This window comes from Manacus vitellinus, unplaced genomic scaffold, assembly GCF_001715985.3.
Source record: "Manacus vitellinus isolate BGI_N305 unplaced genomic scaffold, ASM171598v3 scaffold_21_pilon, whole genome shotgun sequence".
NCBI lineage: Eukaryota > Metazoa > Chordata > Aves > Passeriformes > Pipridae > Manacus > Manacus vitellinus.
The window spans coordinates 4,865,883-4,883,640 of NW_021939546.1; the positions used below are offsets into that span (position 1 = coordinate 4,865,883).

General features: G+C 43.3%; 1 protein-coding gene across 1 annotated transcript in view; it reads left to right on the plus strand.

Moving 5' to 3' along the window:
- JAK1 (Janus kinase 1) overlaps nucleotides 1-17,596 on the plus strand; it is a 50,395-nt gene extending 32,799 nt beyond the window's left edge. The window contains exons 5-25 of the mRNA XM_029959644.1: nucleotides 2,246-2,396; nucleotides 3,546-3,709; nucleotides 3,801-4,134; nucleotides 4,648-4,821; nucleotides 5,226-5,383; nucleotides 5,978-6,101; nucleotides 7,154-7,340; nucleotides 8,659-8,765; nucleotides 9,886-10,032; nucleotides 10,985-11,072; nucleotides 11,584-11,711; nucleotides 11,938-12,073; nucleotides 12,468-12,619; nucleotides 14,077-14,227; nucleotides 14,743-14,837; nucleotides 15,003-15,195; nucleotides 15,420-15,544; nucleotides 15,962-16,134; nucleotides 16,527-16,644; nucleotides 16,895-17,005; nucleotides 17,486-17,596. Coding sequence (XP_029815504.1) covers nucleotides 2,246-2,396; nucleotides 3,546-3,709; nucleotides 3,801-4,134; nucleotides 4,648-4,821; nucleotides 5,226-5,383; nucleotides 5,978-6,101; nucleotides 7,154-7,340; nucleotides 8,659-8,765; nucleotides 9,886-10,032; nucleotides 10,985-11,072; nucleotides 11,584-11,711; nucleotides 11,938-12,073; nucleotides 12,468-12,619; nucleotides 14,077-14,227; nucleotides 14,743-14,837; nucleotides 15,003-15,195; nucleotides 15,420-15,544; nucleotides 15,962-16,134; nucleotides 16,527-16,644; nucleotides 16,895-17,005; nucleotides 17,486-17,587 — 3,118 coding nt within the window. The 3' untranslated portion in view covers nucleotides 17,588-17,596. The remainder of the gene's footprint in view (nucleotides 1-2,245; nucleotides 2,397-3,545; nucleotides 3,710-3,800; nucleotides 4,135-4,647; nucleotides 4,822-5,225; nucleotides 5,384-5,977; nucleotides 6,102-7,153; nucleotides 7,341-8,658; nucleotides 8,766-9,885; nucleotides 10,033-10,984; nucleotides 11,073-11,583; nucleotides 11,712-11,937; nucleotides 12,074-12,467; nucleotides 12,620-14,076; nucleotides 14,228-14,742; nucleotides 14,838-15,002; nucleotides 15,196-15,419; nucleotides 15,545-15,961; nucleotides 16,135-16,526; nucleotides 16,645-16,894; nucleotides 17,006-17,485) is intronic.
- The last annotated feature ends 162 nt before the right edge of the window (nucleotides 17,597-17,758 follow it).

A 17,758-nucleotide genomic window follows, 5' to 3' on the forward strand; every position in this document is an offset into this window, starting at 1 on the left:
TAGGGTTGTGAAACTGTTCTCTAAATGAATCTTGTTTGTTCTGAGCTCTGCCAGAGGCAGAATTCCTCTGAAAAAGAAAAACGATGTGGGCTTATTTAACACTTCAGTGTATTAAATGCATAGAATTATTTAGAAACTAAATTGGCAGCCTCATTTCTGTAATTTCAGTACATTGATAAATTTGCTCTAGTCTTGTCCTATTGAAATTATATCTCTAAAATGAATGTTTGTGACTCGTTTGAAATGCTTTTAGATGTTTGATTTTCCCACGCTGCTGAAGGCTTATTGTTTTCTGATGGTGTGAACTTCCCATCCTCCTCAAATCAGTGTCAGCTGCTGCTACACTGCTACCCTTCTGATAATATTTTAAAAGGACTTGCTTTATACTTTGTACCTTGCCTGTATTTTTTACACTTGCCTCGAATTAAAAAGAAAAAAAAAGAGCTACAGCATGAGAAACTACAGTATTTTGTAATATCCTGCTTTAATCAGCACAGAGCTGATGGAGGAGGAGTTTAACTGTTCCATAGCTGGATAGTGTTTCTTGGTGTGGAGAAGGGATCTAATTTCTTTCTAGTGGAAGGTGGCAGAGTAGTTGGAATGAGATGAGTTTTAAGGTCCCTTCCACCCCAAACCACTCCATGTTTCTGGAAACTCTTGGAAGAAGGACTATCAGAGCTGCTGTAGGTGAGAGAGAACAGCAGGTCCCTCTTCCAGCATTTCCACCACTCCTTGGCCAGGTGCAAAGCTGCACCTTCCCAGGGGCGACCCTCCTGAGCTGAGTCCCAAAATCCCTCTTCCAGGCTTTCACCCGTGCCCTGGACTAAAATACTCTAAAGGAGGGCTGAGCCCTGCTCCTGAAATTCAGGAGCACACAGTCTCCTTTCCAGCTCGTTTGCAGGACTTGGGAATTGGAAAACTTGTGCTCCTGTTCCTGTTTCTGGAAGTGGAATAGCAATAGTCTGTCCCCCCCTCACCGCAAATCCATTGGTCTCCTCAAGGAAGAGATTCTCCTTTATACAGTTCCTCAAACAATGGGGCTCTAATTGTTTTTGTAACTTGTAAGAGTTGTCTCAATCAGTGCAGTTTAATAGGAAAAGGATCAAATCCTCCTCTCAATTTCAAACAATACACAATACCATGCCCATAATTATTTTCAGGAAATAACAAAAGCATTGGAGTTATTAATTATCACTCATCTTACACAGGAGATACGGAAACAAAGTTATTTCCTGGAGGCAGAAGGATTTGCTTTGCTCTGCTTTTCAGGCTTCAATCAAAGGAGTTCTGAAGGCTTTTAAAGTCCTTGTCAGGAGTTTTTTGGCACAACTGTGTGTTGGTATTTCTCCCTAACAAGTGCTTAACTAAAAGTACTAATCGTGTTTCTGCTTTTAAGATCCTGACTCTGCACTGAGGCTGATACACACCAGCCTTGACCACTCCAGAACTGGAGCTTTATCCATGAACTCCAATTCTGGTCAGACACAAGTCACTAAAATACAGTCACATATTTTAAAACATGTTTGCATGTGGCTTCTCCTATTTGTAAACATTGATTTCAGCCCTCCCTTTGTATTAAAGCATTTTATATCTATTTGTCTATCTATCTGCCTGTCTTGCTGTCTGTCTCAATCATGGAGTGGTTTGGGTTGGGAAGGACTTCAAAGCCCATCCAGTCCCATCTCCTGCCATGGGCAGAGACACCTTTCACTAAACCAAGTGGCTCCCACCTGGCTTGGCCACTCCCAGGGATGGGGCAGCCACAGCTTCTCTGGGCAACCTGTGCCAGGGCCTCACCACCCTCACAACCAAGAATTCCTTCCCAATATCCCATCTAACCCTGCCCTCTTGAAGTGGGAAAGGTTGTCCTTCCTTATCCTGTCCCTCCAGGCCCTTGTCCAAAGTCCCTCTCCAGCTCTCTTGGAACCCCTTTGGTCACTGGGAGGCCACAATTAGGTCACCTCAAAGCCTTCATTTTTCCAGACTGAACAATCCTAATTTTCTCAGTCTTTTCTCATAGGAGAGGTGCTCCATCCCTCTAATAATAATAATATATATATATATATATGATCATTCCTCCCCAGTTCCTCAGGCCAGGCTCTGGAGCACTTAAGGTAACATTTAAACAGAAGATTGACAGATTTTGCCTTTTAACTGATTTTCTTTTCAAAGAAGTTGAAAATCTGTATCTAGTGTATTGGGCTTCCCCAGGAGTTTGCAAAGTTTATTTCTCTTTTCTTGCCAGATACTACTTCACCAACTGGCACGGGACCAGTGAGAGTGAGCCCTCGGTGTGGAGACATTGCCCAAGGAAGGCAAAGGCCTATGAGAAGAAGCTGGCACCAGAAGGAACCCCAATTCTTGATGGATTCTCACTGGAATACATCTTTGCACAGGTAAGGGGTCACTTGCAGGTATCTCTGACATTGTACAAAAACTGTGGGACTGCTTGAAAGACCTATTTTCAAACTTCTAAAATACATATAATGTACCTGTTAGTGTTGATAAGAGTTTTCTGTGCTTCTGTGTGGTGGGGAGAAGAGAATTTGCTGCATGAAGAACAATCCATTGATAGGCAGAATGTATGAAAAAAGGTCTATATTTTTATAGGTACTGTCTTTTAATAGTAAGTAATTTTGGATATAAATTCAGTTACCTTTTGTGAAACATTTACATGTAACTTTAATACTTATAGTCCTATAGAGGAACAGCAGCAGCCTTAAATCAAAGCTAAAATACATCTGGCAGTACTGTGTCCTTTTAATGAGTCTTTTTTCTTGTGGGGTGTTAAAACATAGATAAAAATTGACTGATAATCCCACTGTCCCACTGCCTGATTATGTGCAGTTTTACTTTTCTTCTCTTGTCCCAAGTGGTTTTGCAAACCGAAAACTGGTTTCACAAAAAAATGGGAAGATTCAAGTTGATGGAGGCTTGTGAAATAAGTAAATTGAATGCACTGATGTGCATAACTCATGTACTGTTAATTCTGAGTGTAGTTACTGCAGAATTTTCAGACTCTGAAACCTGATCTTATCCTTCAAAAAAAGGGACAACATGAAGCTGCTCCAGTGAATCCTTGTTATGTAGTTGTGAAACCACAATGAAAGAAAATACCAGAGGAACACTAATGCAATAAGGCAACAGAAATGTCTTTGCTCTTTGGTAACCGAATACATTTCAGGCTGTCCCAGAGCAAAGCAGAGCACAGACTTTGCAGGCTTGGCTTTTATGTGGCTTAGAGATGAGCCCATGAGGTCCATGGAGACCTTGGATAGGGAAGGGCAGTGATAAAGCAGAGGCACAAAGTAGTTACTGGAGACAAGAAAGCAAATGTTGAAGGTGCTGGAAGAGGACAGAGGTGGTGATTTCTTTGGTTAATTGAAAAAAAAGGGGATTTTTGGTGGGGTGATGTATAAGTGAAGGGGATGGGTTTGAGTCTTGGGAGGCTCTTGTTGCTCAGGGAGATCTCTGACCTTTTGCTGGCTCATGGACAAAGTGGCAAATAGCAAAGCTGGAAACTTGCTCTTTTTGTTCCTATTCAGGGTCAGTATGACTTAGTGAAAGGCCTGGCACCGATCCGGGACCCCAGAAATGAACAAGAGGTTCATGAAATTGAGAATGAGTGTCTGGGCATGGCTGTCCTGGCAATCTCCCACTATGCCATCAACAAAAAAGTGAAGCTTCCAGAGCTTCCCAAGGATATCAGGTGAGCTTGGATAAATTCTTTGTTACTGTTGGTGCTGCTGTTTTTCTCTTCCAGGAGGGGTTTTAACTCCTAGTATTGTTTTTCCTTCTAGTTACAAGCAGTATATTCCTGAAAGTTTGAACAAGACCATCAGACAGAGGAATTTCTTGACCAGGATTCGGATAAATAATGTTTTCAAGCATTTCCTTAAAGAATTTAACAACAAAACCATTTGTGACAGCAGCGTGTCCGCACGGGACCTGAAAGTGAAATATTTATCCACAATGGAGACCTTGACTAAACATTACGGAGCAGAGATTTTTGAGACTTCATTTTTGCTGATTTCTTCTGAGAATGAAATAAATAGATTTAATTGTGGAGACAATGAGAAGTATGAAGTCATGGTAACAGGAAACAATGGAATTCAGTGGAGGCTCAAGCCAAGTGTAAGTACCCCGTGATAACTGGGAATTAGAGGATTCTTTTGGGGGCATAACAACTGTTAAAAATTATCTTCAGACACTGCAGATCAACTTTTTATTGAAAGGACTTCTGTAGGATTACAGGATTATACAGGTTGGGAAAACCTCAGGAAGTGTCCAGTCTAACCCCCTGTTGAGGGTTAGCTTTGAGATCAGACCTTTGCTCAGGGCTTTATCCATCCAGGTGTTGAAAAATTCCAAGGATGGACCCTGAACAACCTTGGTGGGCAACCTGTTTACCAGGAAAATTAAAGACTCTATCTACCAGACCAGACACAGCACAAAAAGCATTAAAAAATTAAATAGCTTTATTAGACATATTTGAATGGATTATATTCTATATTATATTCCATATATTATAAATTATTACGTAATTATGTAATGAATTTGTAATGAAGTTTTGTTTTAGAGTAAAAACAAAAAGCAACAAAAAACCCCACTTTTCTTCTTATACTTTTATCCAAAATGTATTTGCAGTCTGTACAGACAGAGAAAGAGAAGAAGAAAAAATCTGATGGCAAAACCAAAAAGGATGAAGAAAAACACAAACTTCGGGAGTCATGGAACAATTTTTCCTATTTTCCTGAAATCACCCACATTGTCATTAAGGAGTCCACAGTCAGCATCAACAAACAGGACAACAAAAGAATGGTAAGAACCAAACCAGGGATGGGTTTCCCTTCCATGGGGAGCCATAGGGGTGGTTGGGCAGCAGGTGAACACATCCTCGAGGAACATTTTTTAGTGTAAGTAACACTGAAATATGTTGCCCTTAACACTGGACAGATGCAAAAGTGCCCATGAGAAGTTGGTGAGTGCAGTTGTTTCTCTACACTGGCACAAGAGTTTCCCTTCCAGATCTTGTGGATTAGAGGAGAACTTGGGATGCTGGAGAATGGAAGTTTCCAGCCTGTAACAAGTGGGGAGGATAGAGAATGATCAGTGTTGGCTCCTTGAACAGAACAATTTTTAGCCAAAAATCCGGCTGTTAAACATTCCTGCAATGCTTTAAGAGAGCTGTAAGGATTCTTTCCAAGGCTATCTCTGTGTTGTAGGAACTGAAGCTGTCCTCCCACGACGAGGCCCTGTCCTTCACGTCCCTCATCGACGGCTACTTCAGGCTCACAGCAGACGCCCACCACTACCTGTGCACAGATGTGGCTCCTCCACTCATTGAGCACAACATCAAAAATGGCTGCCATGGGCCCATCTGGTCAGTAAAATGTGCCACTTTTATTTTTCCACTTGGATAATTAGTCCTCTAATGCTGCTGCATAGGGAATCTGGTATTTGGATGGTTGGTCATTACCAGAAGGTTGTAGAGCAACTTGGTTTTGTTAAGGACTATATGGAAAAAATTCACTCTTTCTCTCCACAGAAATTTATTCATCTATAAAACCAAATTTTCCTCCCCAAGGGCATATTTTGTGACTTATTTCACCAGTGGCTATGAACAGATGGGAATATTTTAGGTACAGCTGAAGTGTGTCTACACTGACCCTGGCAGTCCTTGGAAGGATGAACAAAGCCTTGGGTTTTTTAAATACCTAAAAGAATTGTCTTCCCTTCCACCCACCTTTTGGCTTTTCCTTTTATGTTTAGGATGCAGGATGTAGAAAACCATATGCACCATATGTTGGTTGCAGAATTTCCCCTTGATAAATCTTTCCTCCCTTGCTCTGTGCAGCTCAGAGGTCTTTTCCAACTGGTTTGATTCTGTAATAATAACAATAACAATAACAATAATAATAATAATATATTTTGGATGCTCATTTGTTGGTTTTCCTCATGGAACATTCCCTTCCAGCACGGAATATGCCATCAACAAACTGCGCCAGGAAGGGAATGAGGTGGGAACATACGTGTTGAGATGGAGCTGCACGAACTTCAACCACATCCTCATGACAGTGACTTGTTTGGAAGGCTCAGAGGTAGGTCAGATGTGGCATTCCCAGCAGGAATCTGATAATGAGCTGAAGACTCCAGAACATCTCCAGTTTTAGCAATAAAACATGATGGAAATTAAGCATTTAAAACTCATATGGTGTGAGAATGACACAGAGAATTTGTTACTGCAACTTACCTTGAATGGTTCCAATTCCCTTGAGAACCTTCTTGAACATGGACTTAATTATAAGGATTTATTTCTGTTCCCACACTGGCCTCAGCTGGGAGCCTGACTCAATATGTTGGGAGAATATTTAGAGTGTTCACACAAGAATAATAATTGTAAAAATGCACATAAGCTCTTAGGGAAAAATGTTAATTGAGGTCAAGAAGGGATATTTGATAGTGGGTTCATCTTCTGATGATATTTGCAAAAAAACCCAGCTGATCAGCACTGTCTTCCAACAGACAGGGCAGTGAGGCAGTGAGACAGGAAAGGAATTTTGTCTTGGAAAACATTCAGGCTCATTGTGAAGCTTTGGGAGGGGAGAGGTGAGGGAGCAGGTGTAGGGGGGAGACCTTGAAAAGTCTTGAGATGGGCTAGTCCAAAAGTTAAGTTTTTCTTCCTCACCACCTTTGAATGAAACTGGAAGGTCTCAAAAACAACCTGAAATCTTGTTTCAGTGGTTGAACAATGTGGGTTGTGAAAGGGACTTCTGCTATTTTTAAGTTGAGATTTTGAAACCACAGTGGTCCAGGTTCTGCAATTCTTGACCAAGTGAAGAGAAAGTTCCTCCAAAAGAGGCAGAACTTCTGCATATTCTCGAGCTCTAAAACACCAAAGCTATAATTTGGGTTTGTGAGGGGCTTGCATCTATATGTTGCTGCTCTGCTCTGTTGTTATGAGCCTTCCTGGGACTGGAAGATTACAGGAATTTTAGATCTTGTCCTGCTTTGTTGCACTTTGATTAGAGGACCCTGCCTTAGGATCAAGTGATTAACTGCTCCTACTTGTGATTGCAAAGGTTTTGGGAAGCTTTTATGCCTTTACAAACATATTTGCTTTCTTTTTTTCCCTTTTTCTTACTAATCCCAGGTGATAAATAACTCAGGGCAGTACAAGAACTTCCAGATTGAGGTGAAGAAAGGCGGGTACTTCCTCCACGGCTCAAACAAGTCTTTTGCATCCTTAAAAGAGCTGATGGATCACCTGAAAGGACAAATCCTTCGGACAGACAACATCAGCTTCACACTGAAGAGGTGCTGCCAACCCAGACCAAGAGGTAACCTGGCCTTCAAGAATTTTTTTTGTTGCAAGAAAATAACCTCCAGGAACAGGAGGGATTCTCAGTGTGTTCAGTTTGTGCTGTGGCAAAGGAGGGTTGTAACCCTTGGTTTGGAGCTGTTTGCTCTCATTATGAGCTGCTGTTCACTCAATTCATCTTCATGAAGCAGCTTTTGGTCTGCAAGTGATGGCAAGAACAGCCTTGTGGCAGGAAATCATCTGTGAGGCCACATTTTAGGGGCTGGGACAATCGTGCACTTGTTGAACTCTTGATGCCAACACTTACTGAAGCTGTTTGCTCTGAACTACCAGTGTCTTGCAGCTGAATTTTGTGTGAAAGAGGAAACACAGTGGTGTGATTGTGTTGATCAGATAATGGTTTCCTGTTAGAACCAGGGGAAGAACTGAGCCACGGTAATACCTGATGTTCTGAGGGGTTTGCAGAGACACTGAGCACATGAAGAACATGGAGAATTATCTGGAGCAGGGGGAAATTGTACATTTTGATATTGGACATTTTGGTTACATTTTGATGACTGCGTTTGGAATAATATATAATAAAATGGGTCAGGGAGTTGAGTGCCCACTTCAGCTTTTCATTGACATTAAGTACAGCAGGATTTAGTGCTGTTCCTTTTCTCTCTCTTCCCTGGTTTTTATTTTCCTTCTTTTTGAATATATTTTATTGGTTATTCACTAAGAAGTTTAGGGGATGCAGAAATAAAGCAGCTTTTGCAGTGTGTGGTTATGATTGATGGTTTCAAAGTGCCAGGTGATGGTTTAGCCCCAGCACCCATGCTCTGCTCCCAGCAGTAGGAAGGCTGGATGGAAACGCACATCCAAATCCATCATCTCATAATAAATAATGCCTGGAGGTCAAAATTCATGTGCAAAATTTCTGCATCTACCCTGACCAGAAGCAGTGGGGAGGAAGCACTGGGTTTTTGAGCCCTTTCCTTCTGTTCCCATTCCCCAGTTTAATTCCAGTGCTCTGGGAACAGACTGTGAGCGTTTCTCAGAGCACAAGGAATTTTGATGAGGGTAAAGAGAGGAGACTCCAGCTACTCCTTACCCACTGAAAGGAGATGTACCTGTTGGCAGGAGGGAGTGTGGGGGATATTTTACTTCATGGACAGCAGAGATTTTGCCTCTCTCAGTCTTTCTTTGTGCAGAAAACACTATTCAGTTGCTTTTTTCAGCCCCAGTATTGTAAATATTAACACTGTGTTTATACTATAAATATGTAGCTGTGCTTTAGTGAATTCTCTATTGAATGATGAGCAGAAGTCAGGTCAAAGTTTCTTTTTTCCCTCCAGAAATCTCCAACCTGCTGGTTGCAACCAAGAAGGCACAGGAATGGCAGCCTGCTTATTCCATGGGGCAGCTGAGTTTCCACTGGATCCGCAAGGAAGAAATCCTGCAGGTGGGTGCCTGGGCTGCTCCTGGAATCCCAGATTGTGGCAACCACTGGTCCCAGTCACATGACACAAAGTCACCCCATCCTGGTTGGTTCTGCCACTCCTATTTCTCCTCAGCAAAACTTCACTGGAATCTTTATTAAATCCTCTGATTGCAGAATCCAAATTTTTGTATGTCCTCGTGTGAAAAAAAAAGATGTCTTGCACTAGAAATCAACTTGATATTTGAGCAGTTTTCTAATGTAAAAGAGGTGTTTCTAAGGTTGTTTTATGAAAGTTTTAAGAGCTGTTTTGTTGTTAAATGTGGCTGTATTTTTTTAAAACCTGACTTATCAGAGAAACGGGCAACTTGAGGTTTAAGACAACGTCCTACAGTAAAAAAGGTGAAGTATTCAAAATCTCTGGACAATCTGAGCATTCAGATTTTTGTGTTCTAAATTTCCCCAAATTTTCTGATAGTTGTTCACAGTCAGTGGTGCAGACCCACCTGAATAAACCTCAACAAACACACAGTGGCTTGAGTGCACAAATCAGATTTAATGTTTCTAAAAAGAGCTCTTCAATAATCCCATTGTCTTCTTCTGTTAAATAAAAAGGTTTGGGGGTTTTTTTAGTTGCATCACTGAGTGTGCAGGATAGAAATGGTGGTGATTGTTTTTGGATGGGTATATTTACAGTCAGCATTCAGGCTTCCTGCAAAAATACCCTCAAGTGGAATCCTCTGTTACTGAGGAGGAAATTACTTACCCAAACAAAGCATTCCATTGAAATATTACTTCCTCTAACTTTTGGAAACACATTAAAGATCACCTCAACAGCAGCTCATTGTGAATAAGAGGCCAGTTGTTATTTATTCATTTGTTTAGTCTGGTAAGGTTAAATCACAGGCAACCTGTTTGATGTTTCTGGAGGTAGAATATCCCAGGAGTTTAGGTGGTGAGGATGCTCAGAGATCATTCAAGTACAGAATAACTGAACTGACATTGGGTTCTCACTGTTATAATTTTAAGTCTGGATGTAGCTCAATCAATTGGAGAGACAGAGTAAAGTGCAGATTCAAATATTTGTTTAAAACTACCCTTGTTTGCTCCGTGTCTGAGAAACTTTTGGTGTGTTGTGTCTCAGGGTGAACACCTTGGAAGAGGGACGAGAACACAGATTTACTCAGGGATGCTCAACCTCAAGGATGATGAGAACGAAGGATATCAAAATGAAAAAGAGATTAAAGTCCTGCTCAAAGTCTTGGCCCCCAGCCACAGAGATATTTCCTTGGCAAGTTGTTCCTTTTTGTGTGTCCTGCAAATACTGGGCCTTGTGTTGTCACTGAAAACATCAGGATAAATCAAACTCTATTTTTTTTTAGGATTAGAAATTAGAACTAGTATGACTTTACTCCAGGCTTGGGTACTTAGGGAATGGCTCCACTTACATGCACAAGACTTTCAGAACTTTTCACCTATTTACACCTTTTTAGCAAACAAAGAAATGAGTGTTTATTGCTTCTAAGTGACATAATTCTCTTTATTAATTAGCATTCTGTCTTCTATTGCTTATTGATTTCTCACTTCTCCTGCTAATTAGTCCACATTTTCTGTCTTTTTGTTATCTTTTTCCCAGATAGGGAGTTTCCAGCACATGCTGAATTGTTAGTAGTCTCTGTTAGTCTTTGTTAAGTCTCTTTATCTTCTGGTTACTGCAACATATCCTTGGAGGGCTATAAATTCTGCATTCCAGGTGTCCAGCTTTCAGCTCCCCCAGGCTTTGTTCATTGGAGCTTATCTGGGTTAGTTTAGCAAAATTAAAATTCCACGGATTTTCCAATCAAACTCTAACAATAGCTATGAAAAAAACTTTGGCTATGTGCTGCCTAAAGTGAAAAATTACACTGCTTATGATGAATACACTGTTTACGGTTAATTAAAACAATTAATTAAAAAGTTAATTTAAACCAGTAATTAAAAAAAAATGATTAGAAAAGTTATATCATTTCCAACAGTGGATAACTCTGAAAAGTCTTTAAAGAAGAGGTTGGGGGTGGGAAAATGCTGAAGGCACAGCTCGTGGTTTTAGGCAATGGGATGGCACATCCCCACCACTGTTCATGTGGCTAAAAACAGTGATTTTATACAAGGTTTTGTTCCCTGATGCTCTGGATTTGTTAAACTCCTGGAATGCTGACACCAGGAGCAGCAGTTCAGTGCTGACCTCTGTCCCCTTCCCACAGGCCTTCTTTGAGACAGCCAGCATGATGAGGCAGGTGTCCCACAAGCACATCGTGCTCCTCCACGGCGTCTGCATCCGGGACGTGGAAAGTGAGTCCAGGAAACATTCCCAGGAGCAGTTTGGGAAGGACAGGGCAGTCTTTGAGCTTGGCCCTGGCACAGGGGAGATGGGCTTGGCAGCTCTGCCTCTTGAGTTTTCAAGAGTGGAATTGGAACAGCAAAGCAACTGCAAAGTCCTTTCTGTTAAAAAGTCTCCCCTTCCAACACTGTCTTTGAATGTGGGTGATTCTCTAAGGCTGGAATGCCAGAGGGACAGTGACAGTGTCGATACAAACCAGCCTTTTGGTAGGAGGTTTTTCCCTGGGAAGGCTCTGCCCTGTGGGCTTTGAAATGCTTTGTTTGGGTTTACTGTTCATTTACTACATGAAACCACTCAGTCTTTTAATGTGGACTCTGGGCACTGAAATAAACCCTGAGGAGGGTGAAACAAAGACATTGGATAACCTCTGGCCTGGGAGCAGAGGGGACACGGTGACAGGCCCATGAAATGACTCCAGACACTGGTTATTGCAGTACTGACTTGGTGCCCCTGACTTTGCAGATATCATGGTTGAAGAGTTTGTGGAGTTTGGGCCTCTGGATCTGTTCATGCGGCGGAAAAGTGAAGTCCTGACAACTCCTTGGAAATTCAAAGTTGCCAAACAACTTGCAAGTGCTCTGAGCTACCTGGTAAGAGGCACCTTGGCAAAGGCATTGCCGGGGGCTGCTGCAGCCTAATTTTCCACCCAGGAAAATACAAGTGCTTAAGTGTGAACAGTATGTTTCCCTACTTCTCAATCCTTTTTTTCTCCAGTTTTTTCCAAGCTTTTTGGATTTCAGTTTGGAGTATATTACAGTGATCCCTCATGGTTGGATATGTTGGAGCACTCACTGTTCTTTTCCAACTTTTCTGTAGGAGGATAAGGATTTGGTCCATGGGAATGTGTGCACTAAAAACATCCTTCTGGCAAGAGAGGGAATTGATACTGAATATGGTCCTTTCATAAAGCTGAGTGACCCAGGAATACCCATAACGGTGCTGTCCAGGCAAGGTATGGCCAGGAATGGGATCTCTAGTGTGGTGGGGAAGGGGAAAGGAAGAAATATCATTTATACCAGCCAGAACTGGCTCTAGAATAGAAGTTATCAGCTTTTATGGATCTGAGAACTACACAGTGGGTGCTTAGAGTATCAATTTCTCTTAAAAAAACATGTTACATCTCATGAGATAGGACAGAAGGAATCTGTTTCTGGATGGCTCCTTGTAAAAGCCATAGGAACATCCTTCTGGGAACAGGGATTTGAGAATCAGCATTTCCCCAAAACTGGACAAATACTGCAGCTTCAGTTTATTTTAGTTAAGCAGCTGTTAGACTAATTCAGTTGAAGGCTGGTTTTCCACTCCTGATATTCACCCCACAATGTGGATCCTGTGTTTTATCCAAGAACGTGTTGAGCGAATTCCCTGGATTGCACCTGAGTGTGTTGAAGACTCCAAAAATCTCAGCATTGCAGCAGATAAGTGGAGCTTTGGTACAACCCTGTGGGAAATCTGCTACAATGGAGAAATTCCACTGAAAGACAAGACACTGGCAGAGGTAAAACCATGTTACACAAACTTTGCTTTGGCATTTCAGATCCATCCCCTTCGGCACTTCAGTTTCCAAACCTCGTTTGAGTTCTTTTAGCTCACAGGAAACCAGCTCAGCTGGACTGGATAAGGGGCTGATCCCATCTGGATTGCCACAGGTTGCAGCAGGAATTCTTGTCCTTACATCAAAAATTGCTAATTATTGCTTCAACCTGACCTTGTTGGAGCACAGCAACGACTGAACACAACTTCTGATGTGCTCACACTGGTTTTTTTCACAGAATCCCTGACTGTTTGGGGTTGGAAGGGACCTCAAAGCTCATCCTGTTCCACCCCCTGCCATGGGCAGGAACACTTTCCACTAGCCCAGGTTGCTCCAAGCCCCGTCCAACCTGGCTTTGGACACTTCCAGGGGTGGGGCAGCCACAGCTTCTCTGGGCAACCTGTGCCAGGGCCTTACCACCATCACAGCCAAGAATTCCTTCCCAATATCCCATCTAACCCTGCCTTCTTGCAGTGGGAAACCATTCCCCCTTGTCCCAAGTCCCTTTCCAGCTCTCCTGGAGCCCCTTTAGGCACTGGAAGGGGCTCTAAGGTCTCTCTGGAGCCTTTTCTTCTCCAGATGAACACCCCCAGCTCTCCCAGCCTTTTCTAACCCCTGTGCCCAGCTGGAAGCTGAGTGAGGTTCTCCCAGTCAGCTCTGTAGTTCTGTTCCTGTTTCTTTCAGACACCAGTTCCGGAAGGTCTCCTGTGGGACACCACTGTGGTTCACTCTGAATCCTAAATAATTGAAATATCTTGTGCTGTTCTGCTGGCAGTTTGTGTTCATTGCATCTGTTCCAAATGTGCTTTCTCCCTCTGGAAGTTTTGCTGTGCTGGGAAGGTGATGGAGCAAGGCAGCGAAGGAAATGTCCGAGTGCCTGAGTCACTGCCCAGGCTGGATCAGGAACTCCCTGCCCTGGCTCCAGCCCCCTTCCTGCATGTGGGATAGCTCCACAGAGCTTGGGAATGCACAAAAACACCCTTCATTCCCCCTGCCCTGGCGCTGGTACCTCCTGAGGAGCAGCCAGTGTGTCCTTGGCAAGCGTTTCCCCTCAGCCATTTGTCCTGGTACATGAGGAACATGGCAAACCTGGCAGAAAATAACTTCTGAAAGGTGAAATCTTTTAAAAAAGTGTAAAAACTTCATGTGTGTTAAGTGGTTGCTCCAAACAACACCAGATGCAGCACAACAGTAATTCTCTACTGGTAGGAGATCAGAGTTCCAGCTGAAAAGGGGGATTTCCTTGGCAAAGTTCACGACAAGTTAAGGATTTAATGGTCTTCTGATGCAGAATGTAGAATCACAGAATCATTTAGGTTGGAATATACCTCTTAGCTCCCTGAGTCCAAGCATTCCCCCAGCTCAGAATCCTGAGGTTTTGAGGCTACAATTCACTCAGGAGTGTCTGTTTGTGCCCACAGAAGGAGAGGTTCTACGAGGGGCACTTTGTGCTGGCCACGCCGTCGTGCAAGGAGCTGGCAGACCTGATGAAACAGTGCATGAACTATGACCCCCACCAGAGACCCTTCTTCAGGGCCATCATGAGGGACATCAACAAACTGGAAGAGCAAAGTAAGGCATCGGGGTAGGGATCATGGAATCCTGGAATGGTTTGGGTTGGGAGGGACCTTAAGGATCATCTCATTCCAACCCAAGGCTGATTTATTTGGTTAAACTGGACACCTGACTTCTGTCTTCCCTGTTGGCTGTGCTGACAGCTGTGTTGTGTCCCTGCAACAGGGACTAACCATGTCTGTAGATGTAGATGTAGTAAATACTCAGGGAAGCCGAGTAATTACTACAGGGTGGGAAGTACACCCAGAGAAAACTTGATCTGGAAGCAGACCCAGAAACCAACCCACAAAGTGAGGGAGGATCAGCAAGGGATAGACTGGCCTGTAGGTATGGAGGAATTCCCTGTCAGAAAGCAGGAAAATTGTGACAGTGGGATAGGCACGGTAACAGCAGTAGACTGAAGTGAGCAAGGATGCCTTGGGGTGTTGAGACCGAGGTGTCCATGCAGGAATCTGTCTAACCATTTTTTTTTTCTGTCCAGATTTTTTCTGACCATGTTTTTCCACTCCTAGATCCTGATATTGTGTCAGAGAAGAAGCCTGTTACTGAGGTCGATCCCACTCTCTTTGAGAAACGATTCTTGAAAAGAATCCGGGATTTGGGAGAGGTAAGAGGAATGTCAGACACAGAACACAGATCAGTGTGTATGTGTATGTCCCCACAGCCATGTGCTGTGTCATAGGAGATGTGGATCATAAACACCTAAAATAGTGCTTTAGTGTTGCTGTCAGTGAACAGTGTTCCCAATAATGCTCTTTTCTCTCCCAATTAGGGCCACTTTGGCAAGGTTGAACTCTGCAGATATGACCCAGAAGGTGACAACACAGGGGAGCAAGTGGCAGTGAAATCCCTAAAGCCAGAGAGTGGAGGGAACCACATTGCTGACCTCAAGAAGGAAATAGAAATCCTGAGGAATCTCTATCATGACAACATCGTCAAATACAAGGGCATCTGCACAGAAGATGGTAAATTGTATAGAATATTTAAAAGTGTACACTGAAAGCATAAGGGTTTTCCTTTGAAAATAAAGCATTTTATAAATGTCCTGCCAGGAACAGGTTCTCCTGGACTGGTAGAGTAATGGATAATGGGATTTAGCTACCAGTGCTGCAGGCTTGTTCAAAAGCTGTTGGTATTCATGGCCTGAGAAGCATCACATGTGTGCAAACTAAACATGCTCTGGTTTTAGGAGGAAGCGGGATTAAGCTCATCATGGAATTTCTTCCCTCTGGGAGCCTAAAGGAGTATCTCCCACGGAACAAGAACAAAATCAATCTCAAGCAGCTGCTCAGATACGCGGTTCAGATCTGCAAGGTGAGCTGGGACCAGAGCTGTTGGATCAGTTTAATATCTAATTTAACAGAGTGAAGAGGAAAAGAGGTCAGGAACAAACCCATTCTCCTTTTCTGTCCCCAAGGACCTGAATCCTAAAGCAGTCTCTCCCCTGCTATGGGTGCTACTGGCACAAAGATCAGAGGAAGAATAATTAGGATGTTCCTTTGCTTAAAAGTTGTTTTGAAAAGTTATTCCTGCTGCAGAATTTGGAGTATTGGGAGGGAGGGCAGCACTTGGAGAGTGGGTTGGCAAGAGGGAAGGAGCAAGGTGCAAGTCTAAAGGGAGGAAGAGACGTGAGTGCAGAGCGTGGTCAGACCATGTGAAGCACGAAGTGCAGAAAAACAGGGATTAAAATATTGGAGGACCAAGGATGACAGGCTTTCTTTCTTCTCTCAGGGAATGGACTACTTGGGCTCCTGTCAGTACGTGCACCGTGACCTGGCAGCAAGAAATGTCCTTGTGGAAAGTGAGAACAGGGTGAAGATTGGGGACTTCGGGCTCACCAAGGCCATTGAGACCGACAAGGAATATTACACGGTCAAGGACGACCGCGACAGCCCCGTGTTCTGGTACTGCCCCACAACCCACCTCCTGCAGCCATGCTGCGCAGGGCATGGCCTGCTCTGCTCCTGTGCCCTCAGGCTCTGGGCATCCTCAGGGTTCTTCCTGTTTTTATAACAGGCCCAAGTAAAGGTACACCATGAAAACATGGAAAAGGCACCTGGTAGACTGTACTCTTGTTTCATTTATTTTTTCCTGCACTTAATTTTTCCTGCACTTAATTTTCCCCATTTTTGGTTTTTGTTTCCTTTAGTTTCACAGTGAGTTGTAACAATTGTACCTTATTTGCTATGTTTTACTATTTACTTGGCATCCCACATTAACTAAGGTACAAGGACTCTACAAACATGGAATGTGCCTCCAGAGCTGGCTTTAATAATGCTGTCCCTTGGATCCCCAGGTATGCCCCGGAGTGTTTGCTGCAGAGCAAGTTCTACATTGCCTCAGATGTCTGGTCCTTTGGGGTGACACTCTATGAACTGCTCACCTACTGTGACTCTGAGTCCAGTCCCATGGCAGTAAGTGCTTGTGACAGAATGGCTGCTGAAGCTGCTGAAATCCCATAATTTTAATATTTTTGGAAAAAAAGAGGTGGAATTGTAGAATCCCAGACCAGCTTGGGTTGGGAGGGACCTTAAAGCTCATCATTCCCCCTTCCATGGGCAGGGACACCTTCCACTGGACTGATTTATCTTAGGAAAGCAACCCTTGTGGTTCTTTTTTTGTGCTGGCTGAGGGATGCCCAGCTGACTCTTACTTTTCCCACAGGAATTCCTGAAGATGATCGGCCCCACGCAGGGCCAGATGACGGTGGCACGGCTGGTGCGTGTCCTGCAGGACGACAAGCGTTTGCCACGACCACCCACCTGCCCAGAGGAGGTAAGGGACGGATACGGATGCGCCTGGAGCCAGAGCCATGTCCTTGGACACTGAATTAACACCAGAGGTCCATGGTTAACTAGGCCTGGCCACTCTGGTAGGAAAACCTTCAGCTGTGCTGTGAAAAAGGCATTTCCAAGGTTTGGAAGCATTATTTTAAGATGGTTTTTGATATTAACATTCCCAAGTTGGTGATGTCCCTTCAGAGGGGTTAAGGACTTGCTGTAATACCTGTATCCATGAAAATTCAGTTGGAATCCTTCTAGTTTTTGCAATACAGCCTTTCTGGGTGTGTAGCACACCTGTAGGTGAAGCTGTTAAGACCTCAACTTACAAAAACCCCTCTGGTTTGGGTCCTTACTGATCCTGACAAAGCCAAGGTGTTTCTGTTCATAGCAGTGGGAATCTGCTCCTCTGTCTTTACTGGAAAACCCAATGAGATGTTCCTCTCCTTTAAAAATGTCCCTGTCCCTGTTCCAGGTGGACCAGCTGATGAGGAAGTGCTGGATATACAAACACGATGAGCGCACGACCTTCCACAACTTGATCCAAGGATTTGAAACAATTATGAGTAAAATGTAATTAATTTCTTTTATACTGTCAGTACTTAATGTGCATCAAAAATACGTATGGCCAATGCTCTTCATTTTTTTTAACTACTGTAATTTGTACTCTGACTGGGCCCATGTGGAGAAAGGATTCTTTTGCCAACAGTTTTCCTTTGAATTTTAGTTGGATCAAATGAATTTAAAG